This window comes from Budorcas taxicolor, chromosome 5 (assembly GCF_023091745.1).
Source record: "Budorcas taxicolor isolate Tak-1 chromosome 5, Takin1.1, whole genome shotgun sequence".
NCBI classification, from domain to species: Eukaryota; Metazoa; Chordata; class Mammalia; order Artiodactyla; family Bovidae; genus Budorcas; species Budorcas taxicolor.
This window is the reverse complement of record NC_068914.1, coordinates 20,780,383-20,806,603: the sequence shown is the minus strand read 5'-3', so window position 1 is coordinate 20,806,603 and position 26,221 is coordinate 20,780,383. Positions and strand designations below refer to the sequence as shown.

General features: G+C 37.7%; 1 protein-coding gene and 1 non-coding gene across 2 annotated transcripts in view; both read left to right on the top strand.

Annotated features, from left to right (window-relative positions):
• TET1 (tet methylcytosine dioxygenase 1) overlaps positions 1–26,221 on the top strand; it is a 121,847-nt gene that overhangs the window by 19,698 nt on the left and 75,928 nt on the right. Inside the window, exon 2 of the mRNA XM_052640242.1 lies at positions 15,110–15,163. Within this exon, the coding sequence (XP_052496202.1) occupies positions 15,110–15,163 (54 nt within the window). The remainder of the gene's footprint in view (positions 1–15,109; positions 15,164–26,221) is intronic.
• On the top strand, positions 9,080–9,213 carry LOC128049146 (small nucleolar RNA SNORA36 family). The gene has a single exon (XR_008199509.1). It is a non-coding gene; the product is annotated as a small nucleolar RNA SNORA36 family (small nucleolar RNA).

The window sequence follows — 26,221 nt, the reverse complement described above, 5'->3', positions numbered from 1 at the left end:
TGGTATATCATCAGCATTTCCCTTGTAAGTAAAAATCTGTAAAGGTTTTAAAAATATGTGTATAATATTCCTTTGGGATAATGAACATAAATAACCCACTAAATCATTTTTCATTACTGGATGAATTATTTTATATTTAGTGAACTATTTTATCTGTATAAATCTTGGTTCCCATTTCAAATTGTGTTTTGACACTGGAATATACTAGTCCTTTACGTCAAGTTAGCAGTATTAGTGTAACTGAAATGTTGGTATTTTGCTAATAATTTATGATTTATTATTGCCTAAATAGGGAAGCCTATTGGGGCTTCCCTGGAGGCCCAGGTGGCAAAGAATCTGCTTGCAATGTGGGAGACCCAGGTTCAGTCCGTGAGTTGGGAAGATCCCCTGGAGAAGGAAATGGCAACCCACTCCAATATTCTTGCCTGATGAATCCCAAGGACAGAGGAGCCTGGCAAGCTAAAGTACATGGGGTCACAACAGTCCGACACAGCTGAGTGACTAACACACACACACAACAGTTTCTTAAACTTTTATCACCTTTTGAAACCTGAAATTTGTAGTATAGGTTTTTGTTTGTTTGGTTTTGGAAAATCAAGTGCATTTCCTTCTCAAAAAATGAGAAACTAAAGTTTCTGTTACATTCTTTTTGGCAAACACATCTTCATGCCCTCTCAAAGATGGAGCTTGAGCCAGCATTTCAGCATACCTCCTAACTAATGACTGGATACTAGCCAGATCAGATTAGGTACTTGGTGTATTTTTAGCTACTATGGAAAAAACAGAATTTTAAAATTTATTATTATATTAGTGCTTTAGTCCTGCTAAACTTTCCACATGGTTTTGGTTGCTAGACAAGAATTCCTAAGATTAATTTGATCCTGTTTCAATGATCCCAACACTTGCCTTTCATATAATGTTTCAAAAACGATTAAGTTAGAACTACAGCAGAGGGTTTTAATCTGGATGGACTTCAGTGCTCTGTGATGCCATCCCCTCAAAATTATATGCTTTCTGTGCATTTTTCTGGAAAGATGATCTTTAATTTTCATTAGATTTTACAGAAATGTAGATCATGTTTCCTACCCTCCAAAATAAAAACAAGAGAATCACACTAATCTTTTAAGGCTTGGAAGGAATGAAACTGACAACTGTTACTATGATTAAATTATACTAAGAGTTCTGATGTTCCTCCATTGTGAGAATGGATCTATTTATAACATTGTGATAGTCAGACCCGTGAAGCAGGGATGTCCTGAGGAGCAGCGCTGAGGTCTACAAAGAGTCTGGAAGAGTCCCTGCTACATATGGATGCTTGAATGTGGTGGTTATTGTTTTATCCTTGTGAAGATTTGCCTATCCATTTTATTACTTTCACTCATTTCCCTCTTGCTATTTGACTCTGGTTTTTTAGAGGAAAGTAGCTAAAGTCTGCAGAAGTAGCCAGTACATGCCATTTCACAGTATCTGCAAATGCATTTTTCCTGCTAGAGAATTAAGATACATTATGAATGAATTGATTTCACCATTCCCATGTGATACAGAATTATAGCTGTGGTTTCCGGCGAGACAATGATGCCACAGTTATTTTCTTGTCCTTGGATAATGAAAGGGTTTCGGTGTTTCTGCTGTATTCTAGACATTCACACTACACAGCTTATTTTCATATCATATTTCATATGGAACACCATTTTGTGGTGAGTTTTCTGTTAAAGTGCAAAAGTAGGATCAAGGCAGAAGGAAGTAGGAGGTTAAGACAGTGGAAGACCACAGTTGATTCAAGTCATGGACTGTTTTTTTTTTCCTCCTTTGGAGTATAGTTGCTTTACAGTGTTATGTCAATTGAATAGAGTTCCCTGTGACACACAGTAGGTTCTCATTACTTATCTGTTTTATACATAGTAGTGCATATATATCAGTCTGAATCTCTCAATTCACCCTCCTCCCTGCCCTGACTCCTTTCACCCACTTGGTGTCTATATGTTTTTCTCTATGTCTGTGTCTTTATTTCTGTTCTGCAAATAAGATCTTCTATACCATTTTTCTAGTTTCCACATATATATGTGAATATGTATTTGTTTTTCTTTTTCTGACTTACTACATTCTGTGTGACACTCTCTAGGTCCACCCACATGACACCATTTTGTCCCTTTTTATAGCTGAGTAATATTCCCTCATTGGAGAAGGCAATGGCACTCCACTCCAGCACTCTTGCCTGGAAAATCCCATGGACGAAGGAGCCTGGTAGGCTGAAGTCCATGGGGTTGTGAAGAGTTGGACACGACTTCACTTTCACTTTTCATTTTCATGCGTTGGAGAAGGACATGGCAACCCACTCCAGTGTTCTTGCCTGGAGAATCCCGGGATGGCGGAGCCTGGTGGGCTGCTATCTATGGGGTCACACAGAGTCGGACACGACTGAAGCGACTTAGCAGCAGCAGCAATATTCCCTTATTCATACGTACCACATCTTCCTTACCCCTTCCTCTGTTGATGGACAGTTAGGTTGCTTCATGCAAGCCATAAACTTCTGGAGAGAGCTCATCCAGTTTAGGTTTAGAAAGAAAAGTGTATGTGTGTTTGTGTGTGTGTGTGTTAATTTCCTCTGTTCTTGGCAGAGTAAGTAACTTGTTTAGGAGTTGATACAGAATTGCAGGGAGATTTGTCTACTGGGCAACATAAAATTAAATTACATTCTTTATTCACCTAATTTCATTTTCTAGGGACATTTCTGGTGTTATATATATTTAAATGCATATTATATTTATATAATATTTTGTATTTTTTATCTATTTTTGACCACATGACTTTCAAGATCTTAGTGCCCTCTGCCATGGAAATTTGGTATCCTAACCACTGGACCACCAAGGAATTCCTGGTCTTTAGTATATTTACAAGGTTGTGCAACCATTACCACAATCTATTTCTTATGTGTTCATCACCCCAAAAAAGAAACCCAGTATAATTAAGCAATGACTCTTCATTTTTCCCTCTGTCAGCTCCTGGTAACCACTAATCTGCTTTTTGTCTTTATGAATTTGTCTATTCTGGGTATTTCATATAAATGGAATCATACAATATTTGGTCTTTCGTATCTGGCTTCTTTCACTTTAGCCTAATGTTTTCGAGTTTTGTCCTTGTCATTGCATTTATCAGCACTTTCATGACTGAATATTTTTTCATTGCATGAGTAAGCCACATTTTGTATAAGCATTCATCAGTTGATGGACTTCTGGGTTGTTCCTACTTTTAAGCTATTATGAATAATGCATTTACAAACAAATGTGTACAGGTTTTTGTGTGAAAATATTTTTCACAAAAAAATATGTGTGGAAAGGCTAGGGAAATCTCTGAGTTGAAGAGGGTAGGGATCTCTCTGGAGCTGTGTATATTCTGAGGAGTGTAACTGCTGGGTCCTATGACAACTCTTTATATATAAATTTATTTATTTTAATTGGAGGCTAATTACTTTACAATATTGTATTGTTTTTGCCATACATCAACATGAATCTGCCACGGGTGTACATGTGTTCCCTATCCTGAACCCCCCTCCCACCTCCCTCCCTGTACCATCCTTCTGGGTCATCCCAGTGCAGCAGCCCAGAGCATCCTGTATCATGCATCGAACCAGGACTGGCGATTTGTTTCATATATGATATTATACATGTTTCAATGCCATTCTCCAAATCATCCCACCCTCTCCCTCTCTCACAGGATCCAAAAGACTGTTCTATACATCTGTGTCTCTTTTGCCTATGGCAACTTTTTGTTGCCAAACTGTTTTTCAAAGCAACCATATCATTTTAGATTCAACTAGCAATGTATAAGGGGCTAATTTCTCCACATCCTCATCAAAGCTTATTATCTGACTTTTTTGTTATTGCCTTCCTAGTGGGTGTGAAGTGATACTCCAGGATGGTTTTGGTTTGCATTTCTCTCATTAATGATGTCAAGCATCCTTTCATGTGTTTATTGACCACTCGTGTGTCTTTGGAGAAGTGTCTATTTCAAGTCTGTCCATTTGGGCTGCTACAACAAAATACTGCTGCCTGGGTGGCTTATAAACAACAGAGATTCATTGCTCATAGTTCTGGTGAAGGCCTACTTCCTGGTTTATAACTGGTGGCTTCTCACTGTCCTCACATGGTGGAAGAGGCTAGGGATCTCTCTGGAGCTTCTTTTAGAATGCGCTGCTGCTTCTGCTGCTGCTAAGTCGCAGCAGTCGTGTCCGACACTATGTGACCCCGTAGACGGCAGCCCAACAGGCTCCTCTGTCCCTGGGATTCTCCAGGCAAGAACACTGGAGTGGGTTGCCATTTCCTTCTCCAATGCATGAAAGTGAAAAGTGAAAGTGAAGTCGCTCAGTCATGTCCAACTTTTAGTGACCCCATGGACTGCAGCCTACCAGGCTCCTCCATCCATGGGATTCTCCAGCCAAGAGTACTGGAGTGGGGTGCCATTGCCTTCTCCATTAGAATGTAGTACTCTCATTCAATTCAACTGGTATAACTTAAGTATCTTCCAAAGGCCCAACTTTTGAATTCATTATATTAGACATTAGGATTAAAATAAATTAATTTGGTGGGGGCACAAAAATTGTGTGGTGCTTGTCATCTATTATGCATCAAGCAAATGTTGGTTGAATTGAATGATACTAGTCATGGCTGTGAAACTGGTATGTAGTAAACATTGACATCCAAAGGGGTTAATAACAACTATTATGTATTGAGTACATACAAAATGCCTGGAATTGTGTTAAGAACTGAAATGCTCATTGTCTCATTTCATCCTTACAATAGTCCTATGACATGTACACTCATCCCCCAGTGTATAAAATAAGACAATAAGGCTTAGACAGGCCAAGTAACTTGTCTAAGACTACACAGTTGATCTTGGATTAGAGCCCTTGGCTCATATGCGAAGGGCTCATTTTAACCACCATGCCCTTGAGCAAGGGCAGCAATCAAAATGTGAAGAAACTGGAGGATTCAGAGAAGTGGGACCAAAATGTGGACTGGTTGAAGATAGCCATGCTGTTTGTTGCTGCTATCTTAGACCTGTGAAACTTCGAAAGAGATGTTGTATAAGAATCTTATAGGATCTTTTTAACAAGGAGCACAGGGAATTATATTCAATATCATCTAATAGCCTATAATGGAAAAGAAAAAAAATATATAAAAAACTGAATCACTTTGATATGTACCAGAAACTAGCACAACATTGTAAGTCGACTATACTTCAATAAAAAGTTTAATAATTTTATAAGCTCATTTTATAAAAATATAATTTTTTGACAGGAATCAAACATTTAAACTCTCTGAGTTTGCCAATCCCACTGCTTCTGTATTTTAATTTCAAGGTTACAGTCTTTTTAACCATCTTTCTAGCTCTTTTTTTTTTCTTTTCCATTTTTAGTTTCTTCTTAAGAAATTTTTACCCTCCCTGGACCTCATTCCTTTCTAAATTCTGGTCTGGTAATTAATCCTACACTATGATGGTAATTTTTCACTCTCCTATGCCTCTGTGCAAATGTTTTTATATTTTGTGTATTTTTTCTTTGTCTTAAGTAGTTGTTTCAAATTACCAATTCTGTTACAACTGGAAGTGAGAGTTTCACATTCTCTTCCCCACCCCCCACCACCCCAGCACAGAATCTTAGTGTCCTGAGCAGGGATTGATCCCAGGCCACGGCAGTGAATATGCACCAAACCCCAACCACTTGCCTGCTAGGGGACTCCCTCATTTTCTTTTAAACTAATAAGTGTAAAGATAGGTTATATTCTATGGTGAAATTAGCATGCCCTAACTCTATCAGAAATCTTGTTAGTATTAGACTTATCTGGGAGAGGTTCCAATGTCCTGAAATACCGTTTGCTTGAATACCTCCATTTTTATATGAGTTTTTATTGCTCAATACCTTGTTTATTTGTACTTGTTTTCTTAATTAATGACAGACATTGTTCTCTGTTGCTGCAGTGGAACACCTGGAAGTCAGCTGCCATACCACAAGATTTTTCATAGCCATTATAGCATTTAACCCTAATGTCAGCTTTGTCCCTCATGGGGACAAAGTCTATGGGAGGCGAAGTTGCTCAAAGTCACACAGTTAATAAGCATCATTGGGATCTGGATCCCACCAGAGGATGAGATGGTTAGATAGCATCACCGACTCAATGGACACGCATTTGAGCAAACTCTGGGAGATGGTGAAGGGAGTCAGGTGTGCGGCAGTCCATGGGGTCACAAAGAGTTGGACACAACTGAGCAACCGAACAGCAACCAAACAGGAATATACTGATCTTGTATAATATCATATTTTAACAATATGTGTAAAATATATTATATTTTATAAATATTTTATTTATTATTATATTTTATTATGTTATATAAAATAAATTATATTTTATGTGTAATATAACATCTTAAGGTAAACAGGGGGCCTGGAGGAAAGAATACTTTTGTTTCAAAAAAATCTAAAGTAATTTCTTTCATCACATGCATAGCTACAATTAGGGAATTGTTAGGTGTACTGGTCATCCCCCGCACCAAATCACTAAGGCTTCATTATGATTATTAGCAAAAGTAGCCCTATTAAAATATGGGTATATATTTCATAAAGTTAGAAACAATCACAGCATCAGTGAATGCAGTTTGACTTACTCTCAAGTGATGTGCATGAAAGAATTGTTGTTATGAGCAAGGAAAATATCAATTCATAGCTTATAAATATCTAGTAAAAACATCAAGGACCATTTATTTTAAACAACAAGAGCTACTGTGCCTTTTGAATAAGTATTTTGAAATTAGGTAAATCAAACAAATTTGGGAGGAAATTGCATTTTCTCAACCAGTTGTTAAGAGTATCTATGGAAATGCCATTACAATCAGTTAGGTTAAAACATTCCTGATAATCATAGGCAAGTTTTTCATTTAAACTTGCACAGTTAACACAAGTAGAAGTTTGTGCTCCAAACCTGTTATCTAAGGTGCACTGTAGTGAAAAATAACCTTTTTGTTTTCTTGTTATGACAAATATGTCTCCTGATCCCACAAGGTATTCCTAAAGGGCTTTACATTGCAAAAGCTCAAAAGGATCCCTTCAGACAGTGAAATGGTATTCGCAAGTTAGAAGAAATGTCTCTATTAAGGATTTCGAGAATCATTTATTTTAAACAAGAACTGATGTGCCCAGTATTTGGCTATCAAGAAAGTCAAACAAACTTCAGAAAAAGATTAATTTGGGGCATTCTATAATTATAGATATTATGGGCTGCATGGCAAGTTTTCTGTGTTTTCTCTCTACCTGAGTTAAGTTCAATGGAAAAGTTATTCATTGAGTCAGAGATTCCACAGGTGTTAAGCAGTGCCTCTGATATAGTTGGTGTTATCTGTTCTATTTCTGGAATGAACTAAAAAGGAAGGACTTCCCTTTCTCCAACCATCAGAAGCATCTGTCTAGTACAACCAGTTACCCAGATGAAAGAGTGACATTTTTAGGCAGACAAATCTTTCTTCTCCAAATATTGTGTGGGACTCTAGTCAATTAGCTAAAAAACTAAGGACATTAACCCTTCTGGAGTAACTGGCCTCATCTCAACGAAAACCTACATACACTTATTTTCAAAATATTGCTTTTCTTTGATTAGGAGACTTAGTTATACGTGGGAATTTTAAACAGGTAAAATACAAGGGTTTCAGATCTGGGATAAACCAGTCATTTCTCCTTGTGCATGCTCAGTCACTCAGTTGTATCCGCCTCTTTGTAACCCCTTGAATTGTAGCCCATCAGGGTCCTCTGTCCACAGAATTTTCCAGGCAAATACAGGAGTGGGTTGCTGTTTCCTCCTGCAGGGATCTTCCCCACCTAGGACTTGAACCCGTGTCTCTTGAATTAACAGGGGTATTCTTTATCACTGAGCCACCTGGGAAGCCCTTAGTTCTCCTGAAAAGGTAGCTGATATTTGTGATGAAAAACTTAACAGGAGTATCATTGTTGGGATTTGAAGGGACCAATAACGGAAAGTTGAAGGTTGAAATAGAAATATTTCTAACCTGAATGGTATAGAACTAAAGGTTGATTACATCTCTTCCTATGCATGCTTAATGACCAGCCAAAGATGGAGAAGCTCTAGACAGTCAGCAAAATCAAGACTAGGGGGCTCAGACCAGGAACTCCTTATTGCAAAATTTAGACTTACATTGAAGAATGTAGGGAAAACCACTAGGCCATTCAGATATGACCTAAATCAAATCCCTTATGGTTATACAGTAGAAGTGACAAATAGATTCATGGGATTTAGATCTGATAAACAGAGTGCCTAAAGAATTATGGACGGGGGTTCGTGACATTGTACAGGAGAGTCAGACACGATCGAGGGACTGAAAGATAACAATGTCCAAGTAGTAGTGTATCTATTTACATACATTTCTCCCCATAGTGTGACTGTCAATAGCCACAGTGCTCCCAGTGTCCTTGAACATGTTGTTACCTTCATCTGGGGCATGCACCTTTCTTCGCTCCTTCTCTGTTTAACCAACTTCCTACCTATCCTTTGGTCTCAGTGGAAATAAATGTCACTTCCTCTGGGGAGACTTCTCTAGTCTTGTATAGCTTTCTGGGCTCATCTCCATTCTATACTATCTTATAATTATCTATTTATGTCTCTCCTGAGATGGTACATTCTGGGGGGCTGGAGGGCAAGCCCAGAACATGTCTACATATTGAGAGTGCCCAACAGTTGTTTTAAAAACAACCCTAGTCTTCTAAGGATTTTTGGTTACTAAATTGGGGGATTTCATTGTAAAAACATGAATTAAAAAATGAGCTTGATTTTCCTAAATTTAGGAGACACCTAGGTCTGACTTTTTAAAAAACTATTTGTTTTTTTAAAAAACAAATTGTATGTGCATAAATGCTTTGAGCTTCTCAGTGAAACAAAATATTTTTAAGATTTTGTTGTTAGATCAAAAACTGAGGGTACAATGTTCTCTAGAGTCAACTGTCAGCTTTCTTGCATGATGTAGAAAAGGAGCCTAAAGGTACAGAACTTCCTTTAAAAACAAAGAAACAAAGAAAGATTTCCAGAGTGTTGAGTTCAGTTCAGGGCAGCTTCCCTGTTCTGTTAATTAGAATTTGGGACATTGAAACACAGGCTAGGAGGGATAAGTGAATGGAAAGCATTACGCTATTCATATACTGCCTAGCCTACAGATACACTGCATACAAACAAATAAATAAATAATATTGATTATAAAATACAGGACAGACTAGCAATAATAAGAAGGAAACTTCACCATGTCATTCACACAGGGGGAAATTTTTTTCTAAATCACAGCATCCTTTGTGATTTGATTTTGACAAAAAAAGAACATAGGTGATGTTATTGGATTTCTCTGTTTAAATTATGGATCTAGACTGTGATAGAGGGAGTACAACTGTCAGTTTTAAGTTAGTATGAAGAGCTGTTGAGAAGAAATTGGGGCAAGGTGATATTTCAGCCCCATTTAGTCTTGGGCAACATGGTTCACCTTACTGTCAACTGCCCTTGCTTGGCAACTGCAGAAGATCATTTTTTGTTCCCTTGTTCCTTAGTTCTAGCTATTGAAGAGCAGTTGTTTTTACCAGCACTAAACAGGACTGCTAGAGAGAATGGGGTTCGATACTAGGCAGACCTGGCCTCTTAGAGAAGAAAAGGGCTACTGTAGATAAGCCTCAGAGAAGGAACTGGGGGAGGAAAGCACAGGGAAAGACTGTACCCATAATAGAGAAGATCTCAATAATCCAGGAAGGTCTCCAGTGTTAGCTGTTCAGGTTCTTGTATTGCACATGAAATAAAATCAAACTGATTTTAACATCTCCGTTAGAATTGTTAAAGTATGAGCTGCTCTTTTTTTATTCTTGTTGATTGAAAATTTACAAAAGATGGTACTTGGTATATCTTCCCAAGGTTTCGCTGCAAAAGCCATGAGTCTCCAACAGTACATAAGAAAAGAAATATAAAATGATTTCATGGGAGATGAGACAATAGCTTATATTAGAAGGATTTTATGCTGCAGAGGTGTCAATATTGAGGCATAGCGATTAATTTAGAAGACTCCTCCTTGTCAGTATTTGTATGTCTAGTTTCTTGTGGGTGAATAATTGCTTATGTTTAGAAATAGAAGTAGGATTTTGAAATTATTCATAGATTTACCTCTGAGGGCAAAAAATACATTTTAAAAAAGTACATCTGATGTAATGTTAATTTAAAATACTAATTAACATTTTAAAAAATTATGTATTTGTTTGGCTGTGCTGGGTCTTCATTGCTGCGTGGCCTTTGCTCTACTTGCCGTGCACAGGCTTCTCATTGAAGTGGCTGCTCCTGTTGTGGAACAGGAGCTTTAAGGCACAGGGGCTGCAGTGCTTACAGCTCCTGGGCTCTGGAGCACAAGCTCAGTAGTTGTGGCACATGGGCTTAGTTGCTCCATGGCACGTGGGTTCTCCCGGACTAGGGAATGAACCTGTGTCTCCTGCATTGGGAGAAGGATTCTTTACCACTGAGCCCACCAGGGAAGCCCCTAAAATACTAACCTTCTTGAGCTGCTGTTCAATGCTAGAAATGATGCATGTGAGTGTTCTTTTTTTTTTTTTAATATAATTGATTAAAAAATCATTTATTTACAGTATTAGTTTCAGGTGTACAACACAATGATTCAATATTCTTTTATTTTTAGTTCAGTATTCTTATACTGAAGGGTATGGTTTTGAAGACAGTTCCTTTAAGGTTATTTTGAGATATTTATAAATGTCTATTGTTGAGCACTGAAAATGAGAAGTTATAGAGAGAGCTGTGCAAGATGGTTAGATTGAGGCTCAAGTTCTAACTTGCTATGTAACCTGAGTTAAGTAATTTCACTTCTCTGGGTCTCACCTCTTAGATTTATCTATGACCTAAATTTTCTCTGATTTTGTTTATTTATTTATTAGGCTGTGTTGAGTCTTAGTTGCTGTGCATGTGGTCTTTCTTCATTGACGCGCATGTGGCCTCTTTATTTGTGGTGCTCAGGCTTAGTGCCCCCCTGGCATGTGGGAACCTGTGTCCCCTGCATTGCTAGGCAGATTCTCAACTACTGGACCACCATGAAAGTCCCTGATATTCTTTTTTAATCTTTGTAATCATGTGATTTTGGGGGCGTGGGGGAGAGGGGTTTAAATATTTATCATTTGGCTGTTCTGGGTCTTAGTTGCAGCATACAGGATCTAGTTCCCAGAGCAGAGATGGAATCCAGGCACCCGGCATTGAGAACACAGAGTTTTATCCACTGGACCACAAGGGAAGTCCCAATTATATGATTTTTTAAGAGAAAAGAGATAGAACTATTTTGTAACATTTGAAAGAACCTAGTACACTTGAGTTAATTACAAGATTAAGTATCAGCTCATGCAATGAGTTCCTTGTGACTAGGGTTAGGTTGGAATAAACAAATAGACTTCAGTAACAAAAATCAGTTCTGAATAAGTAGGGCTACAACATCATGTTTCTTAGTTTCTTAATTTATCATTCAATAAGATCTAGTTGTATGTGTTTTGCTCTGAATAATAAGAAAGTGGAAATGGCTTCCTTGACCTCCACTTTCTCTGCTAGTAATTTCTGATTATTTTCTCCATCAGAGCTCACTATCACCTAAGCCTTGAGCTGAGACGGATAAATTGCTAAGTGTAGGATTTAGAACAGATGGTCACAACCAATAGAGGCTACCAATGTATTCTGTATTCAAACAACTACAGATTTTCATGGTGTAGTATTTGTTGGATATTTGGAGTTAATGTTAGCTATGATCACTTCCATTAACTGTCATTAGCTGGGATGAACTTTGGCTTTATTTATTAATTCATTTTACAGAACACTGCACATAGACTTTCGATGTTTGTTTTGCTTAGGTTACCAAGTGCAGTATTATGCAGTTTCATGAGTATCCCAGGCAGTAAAAATGCCTGCCCATGGGGCTTTAAAAAAAAAATGAACTTCTCACCAGTGCAGATATTTAGTAGACCTAACACCCTGATCCTGATTTTATTTTATTGAGGCATACATTATGGATCACATAGGTAATAAAATTATTTAAAATATGTAATTATGGGAATTCTCTGGTAATACAGTGGTTAGGACTTTGTGTTTTCACTGCCCAGGTTCAATCCCTGGTCAGGGAACTAAGAACCCATAAGCCATATGATGAGGGGAAAAAAAAAAAAATACATATATATATATAATATATATATCTTAATATATCATGATCACTTTACTAAACAGTGAGCAATCAACCTGAAAAAATGTTCATGCTTTCAAAAATTTTTATTCAGGTATTCAAATGGAGAGACATAATCTTTAATTGAAATGGAAAACACTTTAAGAAATAAATGTAGGGCTATCCTTGCATGTATTGTTGATGGGAATTTAACATGGCAAAAAAAAAAAAAAAGGTGGCTTGGCTGCAGAAAATAGTTTGGTGTTTCCTCACCCAAAAATTAATCAAAATTTTCATATGATCCACTATTTCTACTCCTAGGTATATATACTTGAAAGAATTGAGAGCAGGGACTCAAACAGATACTTGCATACCCAGTGTTACAACAGAACAAATATTGCTTGATACTACTTATATGAGGTACCTAGAGCAGGCAAATGTATAGAGACAAAGTAGAACAGAAAGTTAACAGAAGTTAGGGAGTAGGAAGTAACTTCATGTGTACAGAGTTTCTGCTTGGGATGATGAAAAAGTTCTGGAAATGGAAAGTGGTGATACTTGCATAATATTATGAATATACTATGAATATATTATTAATATGAATGCTACTAAATTATACACTTTAAAATGGTAAAAATGTAAAATTTTTTGTTTTCTATATTTTACCACACCCACACAAGCCTCCAAAGAGAAAGAAACATAGGGCTGAAAGGTTTTGCGCCCATTTTCAAATCCTGTTATATTTGGTCCTGTTTTTGACCCATTTCATGTTTGCTTCATTCCCCACAGAGAGCTTTTTAGTGTGGGCTCAGTGTGCTTGAAGTTGCCGTGGTGAACGTGGTTACGTTACAATCCACTGGTTTTGCTTGCTTCTTACATTTGTTAAAATTTTTGAGGGTGAATGGGTTGGGGAGAGGTAGTTTAAAGCGGGAAAACAATGCATGTTGGATTTCCCATTCCAACTAGAAAAGCGTGCTTTTGTGGCAAACCGAAAGGCTAGGAATCCAGGGTGATGAAATACAGGCTTTCCGGCCCTCACTCTGTTCCTGATTTCTGGTTGTGGGAATCTGTTCTGAATCCAACTGCAAGTGGAAAACCCATCTTTGGCTGAGCAGCCAGAGAGGCCCTCCTGCCAATCCCCCAACTGTGCTGCTGAGACTTTGGCCCTGTGAGGATGGAGCTGAAGCTGTCTTCCCAAGATCTGTGCAGCTGTCAAGGTGGCTGTGATGGCACTGTGACTGGCCTCTGCACCGAATTTTGGCAGTGACCTTGAGACCTGCCAGCTCAAACAGCTGTCCTGGTTCTTTGTCTATTGCCATTATTACTTATCCAGGGGGCTGAAGGGAGGGGCTAGACTCCTCTGGCTCTGTCATTCCCAGAGTCTGGCAAGTTCCAGCTGTGGTGCCTTGCTCTCCCAGTGCCTGCCACCCGCTCGGCATGGGGCGGGGTGTAGTCCAGGTGTGCTGAGTGTGGGTGGCTGCTTGTTCCACCTCTGGCTCAGCTCCCAGTCCCTGGGAACCAAGTGGCCGTGTCTGATCATCAGCCCGTGCACAGACAGGCTCCACGTGGTGACCTGCTTGGCAGCTTTGCGGAGAGATCCTCGGTGACAGTTGAAGATCTTAGAAGGTAGAGGAGCCAAAGGTGCTTCTTATGTCCCAGAAGTATGAGTTCACTTTCTGGAAGCGACTAATTTCTTGGGGGAAATGAAGGTCATCAGAAACATCCAGAGCAAGAGAGAGAAAGCTTTTTTGAAATCGCCAGCCACTCAGAGTGGCAAGTGTATTCTGAAAACTCCTCCCCTTTTCCTTGTCCTCATCCTGTCCTTTTCCTTTTAAGCGGCTTTATTATTATTTTTTAATCTGCCTTTGTCATTGGACATTTATTGACAGAAATCAAATTGCTGTGTTTCTGGGCAAAGCGCCGGCTGCAGAGAGGTGTGGTTCCCGAGGAATGAGACACGCAGCCCAACAGCTGAGCCTACAGTGTCCTCACATAACCTCCCTGCCTTAAATATCGCCAATATTTAGCCTTGCCTTATAAAGTAAAAATGCACAATACCTTCCAGAGTTTCAGCAAGCCCAAATGCCCCCCTCAGCTCAGTTATATCTCCTGTATGTTGGAGGAAGGGCCATGCACCCCCCGCACCCCAACCCCCCCGCGCAGACCTGCCCTCGGAGCCGCCAAGAGGTTACTAATCAGGGAAACTCCGCCATCGATCCGATGGTGGAGACCTGGGGATTTGTGTGCATTGTGTTTGCTGAAGCCTCCTGTGATTTCGGCGCGACCGGATCCTCTGCAGCGAACTCCATGTCGCAGCTTGTGGCTGCCTGTGTCCTGTGGTGAGAGCGGAGCCGCACAGGAGATCCTTTGTCTAGGAAGGCTAGGCAGAGAAGATCACTTTGGAGTTGCTAAGCTCTGCATTGCCATTGGCTGCACTCTTTGTGGGGCTGTTTTTGCAAAAGGCATGCCCAGCACGTCTACAGTGCTGGCAGGCCAGGGCTGCCTTTAAACACCATGATAATAATACCAAAAAGCAGTTTGCAGAACTGTTCCCCTGTAGAGGCTTCCTCTGCAGAAGCAAGCAAGATGGCTACCTCGTGGGCTTCGCTGTGAAGAATGCAGAGGCTAATTAAGACAGACTTTAAGGGGAAAAAAGGGTATTTCCCTACTTCATCTTTATGCAAGGCTTTTTTTTCAGTGACTTTTTAAGTATACATTTTACATAAGCTCTTTAGGTTCTGCCTAGCAAACATGTTGATGATTTTAGATGGGATAAGTAGTTTTATAGAGAAATAGCCAAAAAAAATTTGGGGGGGTGGTGTGGGAGCTAATTTTTTTTTCTCTTAAACGGAGGCTCATTTTGCAATTTGATTTTTTTTAGGTTGTAAAGGAAAACAAGAGGCCCCAGAGGGAAAAGAAGCCCAAAGTTTTAAAGGTAATCAGCTATTGATTAAATCATTTTTAATTTTTTTCCATTTCATATAGTATTTTTCTGTCACTGAGGGGTAAATTTGGAGTACAGTGGATATGAGTTCTCCCAGATTTTCAGTAGATAAATGAATTTTCACTCAACTAAAGTGTTTTATCTCTCTCTTTCTTTCTCTCTTTTTATATACTACATAATATGCATATTAGCATCCTTTATTTTCAACTCCACACAAGTCTGCAGAAGGAAAACTTTATATGCAAAGTGTTGTGAATAAAATTTGTGGCTTTTTTTGTGGCTCTCTTTGTAGCATCTGCATTTGTGGTGTTGCACCAGTGTGTAAACTTAAGCTCTTAAGGAGAAAGACACTGTTTAAAGTTGACAGCTATGATCCATTGTAGTTTTAATAGTCCTTCCATTAGACACTATTTTAAATGTGTGATTTTTCTAAAGGAAAAGATGCTTGGAGGTTTTATTTCAATTTAAAATGTGTAAGCCATTGAGATTTTACAGCCAAATTACAATTGCTTAATCCCAAATTCTCATTATATCATCATTAATTTTGGCATTCATGAAGCTGTAGGAATGAGTATGTTTCCTTTATTTTCTGTAATTTGCCTAATGAGTATTTAGTAGTTACCTAATTCAGTTATAAGCTAGCAGTCTGTGTTATGAGCTTTGTCTGGTATTTAGCAGGGTTAATTTAAAATCATATACATGACTAAAAGTTCAAGGCTAGCTTTAGTCTAGTAAATAGGTGCTTATGTGTTAAAGGTTTCAGGTAGTATGTTGCTATTCTGAATGTAAGTATCTTGAGCAGGCAACCTTTTTAATTCAAAAAGACATTAAGCAATAAAATGACTGATCTTTAAAATTATATTGTGTATATATAACTAAAAATATCTTATCCTAATCTTAGTTTTTCTTTTGCAAATAAAGTGTTGGCACTCAAAGAGGAAGAACATGTTTGAACTATGGATGTAGCACCTTTTTTTTTTTCTCATCTGTTTCCTCAGTTGTGTATCTTGAAAATGCTATTGACATGCAGAACGAAACCTTGCATTGCTTTCTAATTTGTCTGACCACTTCAAGTTTCTGCTTCCTGTGTGTACACAGCATTGCCATGTACATTTTTCATCAACCAACAAGTATTTATTTAATATTTACCACACAGTCAGTTGTCTGCTAGGCACTGTGAAATGAATGAAATTGCTTGGCACAAATTCTCACTGGGCTTAGACAAATAGAATACTGGTTATTTTCAAGGTAAATTAAACCCTTCTCTGTTTTTCTTCTGCATATTGATCCACCTGCCTCCTGTTAATTTTTTCTCCTCCCCAAATTATAGAAGAATATCATTAAAATCCCTGAATGTATATCTTATTTTCTTTTCTTATTTACTGTATTGGGTATATCCATCTCAGGTATTTTGTCTTAAAATCTTCAAGTTGGAAATAGTTTTAGTCTTGCTCTTATAAATGACTCGCAGATTTGTGTGTATTGGGGGTGGGGGTGGGGGTGAGGTGGGGAGGCAGGTGGGGGGGGCAGGTTGAGGGTGGATGGGAAGAGGGCATAGAAGAAAAGGAAGGAAACCACATGGACAAACTAATATGGTCTAACCCTGGTAGCTAAGTCATTACCTCCCTTTGCCATGAGGTAGGATTGGGCCTTGGGAATATTCTTGAATTCTGTTTATTTTGTTAGTCTGTGGGTGTCCTGTTACCTGAAATAAATTTCAGAAGTAAATATACTGTGTATTGCTTTTTTGAATCGTGGCAATGAACTCTGACTTTTAAAAAGAAATAAGTGCTGTGTGTGGCTGATATTCATGTGCCACAACAAGCAGAACCAAATTGTTGCTCACTTCCTCTGTAGTTATCAGTTGTACAAGATTAAGGAAATGCTCTAAAAAGAAAAAATTAATGATTTTCTGATGCTGACATTTTAAAATGTTTTCTTTAATTTTCTGTTGGGCATACTTTTTTGTTCTTTTCCAAAGAAAGCTTTGTTTCTCTGCACCACAGAAGAAATGCTAAGATACTTTCAGGTTTCAGCTTGGTATGTGTAAAATACAGTTGAGCAAGTGTAGAATTTTTTTTTTTTTTGTAATGGCAAATTATTTAATGTCTGTAAGTGTGCCTCACCCTCCCATTCCTGTTTTGATTTGATAGCCTCTCCAAACTGGATGTACCAGAGAGAACATGGGCGCTTTTTCCCAGCAGAGTTCGAAAGCTGTTAAGGCCCTGGTCCGCTGGACTCGGAAATGATTGCAGGTGCAGTCTTTCCACAGCAGGCCTTGGGCCTCTCTGCTCAAGGAAAAAAGCCTGCCCATTCAACAGGGCTCCCGAGGTCTTCTGTTCTTCTGCAGCCTGGCGCTGGGAGCTGTGCTGCTAGCAATAGTGGTAGGCTCGGACCCTGCAGAAGTAGCCCCCGTGCACACTGAGGACCATCATGGAGGTGAAGGTCTTGCAGCCTTCAGTGTCAGCTAGTTGCTTGGCAGTTGGCATGTTGTTCCCTGGATGCTGCCTCTCTGTCCCGTCCAACTGAGGCCTCCAGCCTGCCTCGACCTCCTAGCGCAGCTGGAAGCAGCCCCTGGAAGGGACCAGTTCAAGCAGAGAATATTATGTAACCCTAAAGGAGATGTTAAGGAAACGAAATCTGCATTTTGGGAGGGAGGGTGGAGGAAAAGCAAAACTTTCCATTTAGGATTTTATGGGTGAGGACTTACCATTGCAGTCAGCTGCTACTCAGGGATCAGTGATGGGAATCTTCAGGTTACAGTTTTGCTTTTGACCTTATGCCTGAGTGCTGCTCTTCTTCCTTGGACTCTAACCTCTAAAGTCTTCACATCTCTTCAGTCCCTTGCTCTTGGTCAGGGTAGCTGCTACCTATAAGTATCCTGATTGATTTTCATCTTCATAATCTATTAGGAAGTAGTTGGATAAATGAAGAGTCTGACTAAGGAAACTGGGAAGCTTGTCTCATCCTACTGTGAACCTGCTAACTAAATCCTGAATCTAGTTATGGGTTAAAATTACCTGTTGAGTCTCCCACCTCTCATCTTTAAATAATCTATTTAAATTGGTAATCTGTATTCATGCTGTTATAATTCAATATTTAGAATTATAAATAGTGATCTCACATTCCTGACTAAAGATAGCATTTTCCTCTAGCTGAATGCACAGTGTCTGTTCAAAGTACTCTCGTGGCCAGAATGGGTATCAATTGACTGGGGGAGTGAGGTTGGGGTGCTCAGCACAAACTCCTTCCCCACTGGTGTTAGAGGGCCACATTTCTGCCTTAACTCATTGGAGTTATTTTTATAGATGACAGCTTATTAGCTGTGCTTTAATTGTTCACTTGATTCTTGAGAAAGGTAAATGTATGAGATGATTTCAGGCCATGTTTCATAAATGTGTACTTATGAGTGGCTTGGTTTGGAACTCTTCTTGGCAGAAACCTGTATGTAAATAGCCATTGCTCTATGTTTTGGGGTAGAAGGATATATACCCTTAGAGAGAGTCAATTCAAGGTAACATCACTTTGGTTAGGTTGTCAGTCATTGTCTCTGGAGAAAATCAGATTGCACAGTTAGTTGAAAATATTGGGTTAAGAAAGGGATTTTTTTTTTAAAGGGTGAGGGTAGGATTCAGAAAAATCTAGGGATGACAAAGCATCCTAGGGCTAAGGACAGCAGACAAATTGCCACTCCTAGGCCGGAAGGGATAAGGGCTTGGGAGCAGAAAGTCAGGTAGAATAGCTGTCGCTAAATAGAACAGGACTATTCTATTGTGTGGCCTATGGTAATAGGATCTTTCTTCAGCAAGAAAGTCATGGGGAGGTGGGTATGGAAACATATACTCTGCCCTCCAGTTTCTTGCTGCTTTCATTGGTTTATCCCAACCAGAACCCAAAAAAAGAAAGGGAGCCTACTAATGAGATATATCTTGGTCAGCTTCCTGTGTCTTATAAGAGGATGTAGAAGATGGAGTGGGGACCTGAAGGGACAAATAAAATATATTCAGCATCACTAAATGACCACAGGGACAGTATGGCAGGGTCAAAACAGAACCATGATTATGTAAGAAAGTAACACTGACAGGACTGGGTAAAGTTTATATAAGAACTCTATACTATTTTTGCAACTTATCTGAAAACCTAAAATCATGTCAGCATAAAAAGTGTGGGTATCCCTGAGGGTGAACTGCATTTATACATTCTGTAATTTCTTGACTGGTAAGAAACATTTTCTAGCTATTTGGTTATTAAATATCATCAAAGTATTATATTTTGAACAAATACAAAGAAATATCAAGGGATATTAAACCAGGAACTTGTCTACAAATGATTTAGAAAATAAAGAAAAAAGAAAACTAAGTAATCTTCCTGATAGCTTCTGTGCTCGTGGCCCTGCTCTTCAATGCTTCCTTCCTTCCTTGATGATGCTGATAAAAGAAGAAGTGGTTGAGGGGGCAGGGAGGTATGGAATGAGGGGAAATAAGACATGTCTCACTAAGAGAAGGAGAAGATAATGGCGTGTAGCTATACTGATTAGTCTTTTTGAAACATGTTTTAAAAGGAGAATCAAATCATAAATGTATCACGTTTCATATGTGATCTTGATTTACATGACAGTGATATTCAAAATATTTTAGTACCATCATTTCCTGGCACACAGTTAATGCTCAATGAGTCTTCTTTCTTGAAAAACAGTATTATTAACATTCGGTCAATATTTTTTTAGCCCGTACTAAATGCTGGGCTACAATGGTGTATAAGTCCAAAGTGATCTCTGCCCTCAATGAGATTGAGGGCAAAAAAAAAAAAAAAAAGACAAATTAATAAATTACAATTTGTGGTATATACTTTGAAGGAAAAAAACAAACCAAAAAAATTTCCGAGATAGAGCAAAACACCCCCTAGGGAAATTTACTTGGTACCTTTGAAAATTATTTACTTCATTTGTAAATTGTTACCTACACTAGTGAGGGTTCGAAAGTACCAAATTAGATACAATTGAGTTACCTTGTTTATCTTAAAAACTTATTAAGCTACTAGAAATGAAAGAGAACAAGGTTACTAAAGCTTTGTCTCTGCACACTTATCTACAACTTTGTTTCAGTTGGTTAAATCATTGGTAAAGTGATAAACTTTTCTTAAGTCTAGTTACAAAGTAACTTTCCATGACTTGCAGCAGCAACATGCTGCAGATTTTAGTGACATCATATAGTGATCTTGATGGTTATTGGGGGGAGGGGGAGGTATCAGTTTAGTTCAGTTCAGTCACTCAGTCGTGTCCAACTCTTTGCGATCCCATGAATTGCAGCATGCCAGGCCTCTCTGTCCATCACCAACTCCCGGAGTTCACTCAGACTCGCATCCATCAAGTCAGTGATGCCATCCAGGCATCTCATCCTCTGTCCTCCTCTTCTCCTCCTGCCCCCAATCCCTCCCAGCTTCAAAGTCTTTTCCAATGAGTCAACTCTTCGCATGAGGTGGCCAAAGTACTGGAGTTTCAGCTTTAGCATCATTCCTTCCAAAGAAATCCCGGGGTTGAGGGGGGAGGCATAATGATAGTTTCTTTGTGTTTTGTTTTTGTTTTAAAATTTTTGGCCACACCACATGACATGTGAAATCTTAGTTCTCTGACCAGGAAACTGAACCTTTACCCTGTGCAGTTGAAGCTCAGAATTCTAACTACTAGACCACTGGGAAGTCCTATGATAGTCTTACATAGGCCCAGGCAAGGAATCCCAGACATCTGAATGTAACAGACCATCAGGGGGGAAAAATTCAGAGTGAGTGGTAAGAGTATCCGCAAAGGGATACCAGCTTTAAAAACAACAATCACAAAAGAAAACCCCACAAATGTATATGTTGGAAGAAGATAATCTTAGCGTATAAGGTGATCATATAAAACTGAAGAATGTAGCTTTATAGTTCAACAACACATGGTCCTTATTTTCCTCCTTATGTCATATTCTGGCAAAAACTATCAAAGATGTGTGCTCATTCATCAATGTTTATTCACACGCTCAAAGGCACACATGGGGCTTCTGGTTTGCATATCCAGAAATTGTAACATAGCATTTTGCCCAGGGATGATGAGACTGATTTCAGGGCTGAGTTCTCACTAAGCCAACTCACACACAGTCAAGTCATTCATTTATCACTGGAACATGAACATTTCCAGTGATTCAAGACTCATGTCCATTTTGTAATTTCTAGGAATGATCCCAAACAGAATGAGAGTGAATAGAAGCCAAGTAGGGTAAATAGGCTTGAAGAAAATTTCATTCAGGCTACAAAAAAAGTCTGTTGAATTCTTCTGAGCTAAGAAAAGAACATATGCTTTGTGTCTTGAATCCTTATGCGCATCTGATAATGTGTTTGTGTTTTGATAGAGCTAGATTTATACTGTTTTCTGATGTCTGCCTTCTTTACTGTATAGCTCTCCCTGTATTGGCTAGAATATCATCTCAACAGACAGGGAAAAAGAGCCAAAATAGGAACTGTTAGTTAAATTTTTGTTAAAACCTTACTAGTGCCTGAAATCATCTTCAAGTTGTAGTTAATTTGATAATGGAATGCCTTTCAGTATTCAAATGTGTCATAAAAATATGTTTTTAAAGATGTGATGGCAAGATTTGCCCACTGTAGTGGCTTATTCAAGAGAAAGAAGATTACAGTGTCATTCTGTAACCTGTTCTCGTGCTTCATAGTTTTAAATACTTTTATTCCTTTTTGAACTAAAAACAGGACTTTCTGCACTTGAAAAATTTTAAGGGAAGAGATGGTACAGTTTTATTATGTCTATAATTTAGTGATATATGAATCTGATTAAAGCATAGGTTCTTTTCATGGTTTTAGAGAACCAGATGTTAAATAATAGACTTATTTTAGGAAATTAGTTATTTTTAAGTAACAAAACTATTTATTTTAAACATTATATTGTGTGTTGTTTAATTTTAAATTTAGTACACAAAAATACACATAGGATCATAAGATAGTTATGCTGCTGCTGCTGCTGCTAAGTCGCTTCAGTCGTGTCTGACTCTGTGCGACCCCATAGATGGCAGCCCACCAGGCTCCCCCGTCCCTGGGGTTGCTATTTCCTTCTCCAACATAAACAAATTATTTAATACATGTTACATTGCTTAGGATAGCTGGACACATAGAAATTTCTCAGTTAGTGGTATTATTATTAAATCTAAAAATATAATTTATCCTACTAAAAATATTAAGTGAGCCTTTAAGAAAATGTGTAATTTTTTTAAACCAATATATTCACTTTCTTTATATCCCCCAGAGCCTTTCCTTTCTTTTTAAAAATGTCATTTCTGCTTTTTGTAAATGAGAAGTATCAGAAAGAAGACTTTAAACCTTGAAAATATTAAATTTCTCTTTCCCCCTTTTTTATATGTATATATTTTATAGAATCAATAATTCTATAATAAAGACTACAATATCATCAGTATGAAAAATAATCTCACAGTTGATGATTAGTTTCTATTATAGAATTCAGCTGCACAATGGAGATAAACATAGAGGATAGACTTACAGACATGGTGTGGTGGGGAGGAGAAGGTGGGATGTATGGAGAGAGTGACATGGAAACATACATTATTGTATGTAATATAGCCAATGGGAATTTGCCCTATGATTCAGGGAAAGTTCTGTAACAACTTAGAAGGGTGGGATGGGGAGGGATGTGGTGAGAGGCTCAAAAGGGAGGGCACGTATATATACTTATGACTGATTTATATTGATGTTCGGCAGAAGCCAACACAATGCTATAAAGCAATTATCCATCAATTAAAAATAAACAGATTAAAAAAAACTTCAGCTGCAGAGAAAAATGTGAACTAGGATGAACACTTGAAATAGGATATAAGTTATAGCGTTGTTTGCAAGTTATATACCTTAAGCATGATTTCTTCTAGATAAGAATCACATGAGAATGTTCTCACTCAGTTGTCACAAAGTTTAAATATATTAAATATCTGAATATTTTTTTCTTGGAAAAATATTTTTATTCATACTTATTATCTTGTGTGTTCATTCTACTTTAGAAAGGAAAATCTAATAACTATTTATTCCATTTCTTGAAATAAGTTTAACTAATGTTATTTTAGATGTAACTTCTCTGATAATAGAAAACACAGATCTGAAATTTTCTTGAGTATGTATTTTTTGACTTTTTGCCACTTGGCTTCTGGGATCTTAGTTCCACTACTAAGATGTAGCTGTTCCACTACATAGTTCCACTACTAAGGATGGAATCTTTGCCCCTGCATTGGAAGCATGGAGATGTAACCACTAGACTTCCAGGGAAGTCCCTGAGTATTTAAATTTTGATACGGTAAGGTAGTTAGTGCTTTCGATTACTTTTCATTTTAAAATTTAAACTGTGTGTTTTTTTTGTGGTGTCAGCAGTACCCAAAGGAAGATGCTTGACTGAGGGAAAGTTAATTGAACTCTTTGGGAACTGTTTTCATTATCTTTAAAGGAGGAGCAATAACTAATCCATAGGGTTGTTTAGCAGATTACATAATTTTAATTTTTACTAAATTTATCCCATACAGAGTGGATGTTCATTAAATGATAGTTATCAACATCATGACTGTTTTTGTTATGACTGTTAATATAAAATAAAATCCTTTGTAGAATATTGATGTATTTAGATTTTTAGGTGCTTTTATTATTCTTTAAGCTAGATTGTAAACCTCTTAAGTTTAGAGCAGCATTCAAGTTTGTGTTCTGCAGTCTTGGTGTAATATCTTCTACCTACAACTCAATAATTGTTGGTATAATGAATGATTGAATTAATGCATTTTATTGCCTAATTTTAGTCAGTTAGGTCTGAACTCCTGAAATTATTATAGTGACATCTAAAGTATGGAAGGGAAACCACTTTCTGAAATCATCAGGCCAATCTTGGATAGTATTGATAATGAATTGCTGTGGAAATCAGGATATATATATATATATATACATATATATATATTTAAATTTGATTAATTCTTCAAATTTTATTAGAAAAAAATCAAACCTACAAAAAGATAAAAGAATCACACACTGTGCATCAGTACTCTTTCTTTTTTTTTGCTGAGCCATGTGACATTTTACCTATAAATACTGCAGCATGCCTCTCCTTAACTACAATACAATGATCACACTGCAGACCTTTAATGATTCAGAGGGTGCTGTCCCTTTCAAAATCTTCTCAATTGTTCTTCCCCTCCTCCCAAATCCTTTTTAGGTGTTTCCTCCTGATGCAGCCTGTAATCTTAGATCCTGTCTTGGATTTGGTGTGTCTTGCCTCTTTGCACTCCTTTATCTCCTCTTCCTTCCATTGTGTGTGTGTGTGTTTCTTCATTGGTGATTTTGAACACTACTTCTCTTTCTTTACATTTTTATAAAATGTTTTGATTGAGGATCAAGTTATCTGGGTAAATTACAATAAATTTCAGGTTTCAGATAGGTTATCCAATCTACATTAACTATTGGGGACTTTGTTGGAGATTGTCCAATGCTTCCTGGATTGGATCCTAAATTCTTAATTAGAGGAGATTAGCAGATTGGAAAACTAAATGTGGTTGGCTAAACTCAGAGATTAAATTGACCTGCCACATCTATACCAAGTGGTAGCAGAGAGTGGAAGAGAAAGGGATGCCTTAATTATTGGCTAACTGAAATAAAGAAATTAAAAAAAAAAAAGAAGTAGCGGTATTTATAGAGCCATGGGGAAGCACTTGTAAAAGTACTGTTATTGGCTTGAAGTCAGGTTATTGATGAAACATAAAATTCTGAATGTTATTTGTAGATTAAAACAAAAGAGAGCTATTTCAAAAAAATGATTTTTGTCACTCAACACACTTGAAATCTAGTTTATGTCTCACTTAATGGACAGTATAAAATAGCTGCACTGTAGGTTAGAACATTTCATCAGAAATTTAATCCAGCTATCCAGGGTTTATTTAAAGCCTCTGATATTTGATTACTTCATTAAAACAAGTTGGAACCATCAGAAAGCTGAGTTACCTGGGCCATGTTTTCTAGGATACTGTGCATCATGACATACCATAGTTATATAAGGGACAGTCTAACTTCTCAGTATAATTTCTAGTGAAAAATTGTCTGTCAAGACTAACTTATGTGCTGCCCATGGCCAGAATAAAAGACAATAAACAATGTATTTTCTATTTTGATTTTCAACTAAGAAAATTCAGAAGTATTTGTTGGTCAAACCATGTAATATGCTCAACTCCAAAATGAGAAAGCATCTCATCTTCCTAGTTCATTCTTGTTAGCTTCATTAAAATTAAAAAAATACCTTGACATAGTTTCAAACAACAGAAAAGCTGTAAGAATACTGCAAAGTATTCTCATATACCATTCACATAGTTTACTCATGTTAACATTTTATCTTATTTGCTTTATGTCTTCTCATGTAGATTTTCTCCCTTGAATTATTTGAGAGTAATTTCAGATGTGAGGTCTCTTTACCCCTAAATACTAAAGTATGTATTTCCTATAAACAAGGACCTCTTCTTGCATAGCTATAGTACAATAATCAAAATTGGGAATTAACATTGATACAATACTATTACCATCTACTGATCAAAGTTCACCGTCTGTCCTTAATGCAGTACATATCAAAAGATAATCTCAGATTATGAATTGCATTCAGTTGTTCTATCTCTTTAGTCTCGTCAGCCTGACATTTTCAAAGAGCATACTTCAGTTAGAATGTCTCTTAATTTGGGTTTATTTGATACCAAGGGAACATTGCATGCAAATACGGGTGCAATAAAGGACAGAAATACTGTGGACCTAACAGAAACAGAAGATATTAAGAAGAGGTAGCAAGAATACACAGAAGAACTATCCAGAAAAGTTCTTCATGACCCAGATAATCACAATGGTGTGATCACTCAACTAGAGCCAGACATCCTGGAATGAGAAGTCAAGTGGGCCTTAGGAAGCATCACTATGAACAAGCTAGTGGAGGTGATGAAATTCTGGTTGAGCTATTTCAAGTCCTAAAAGATGATGCTGTGAATG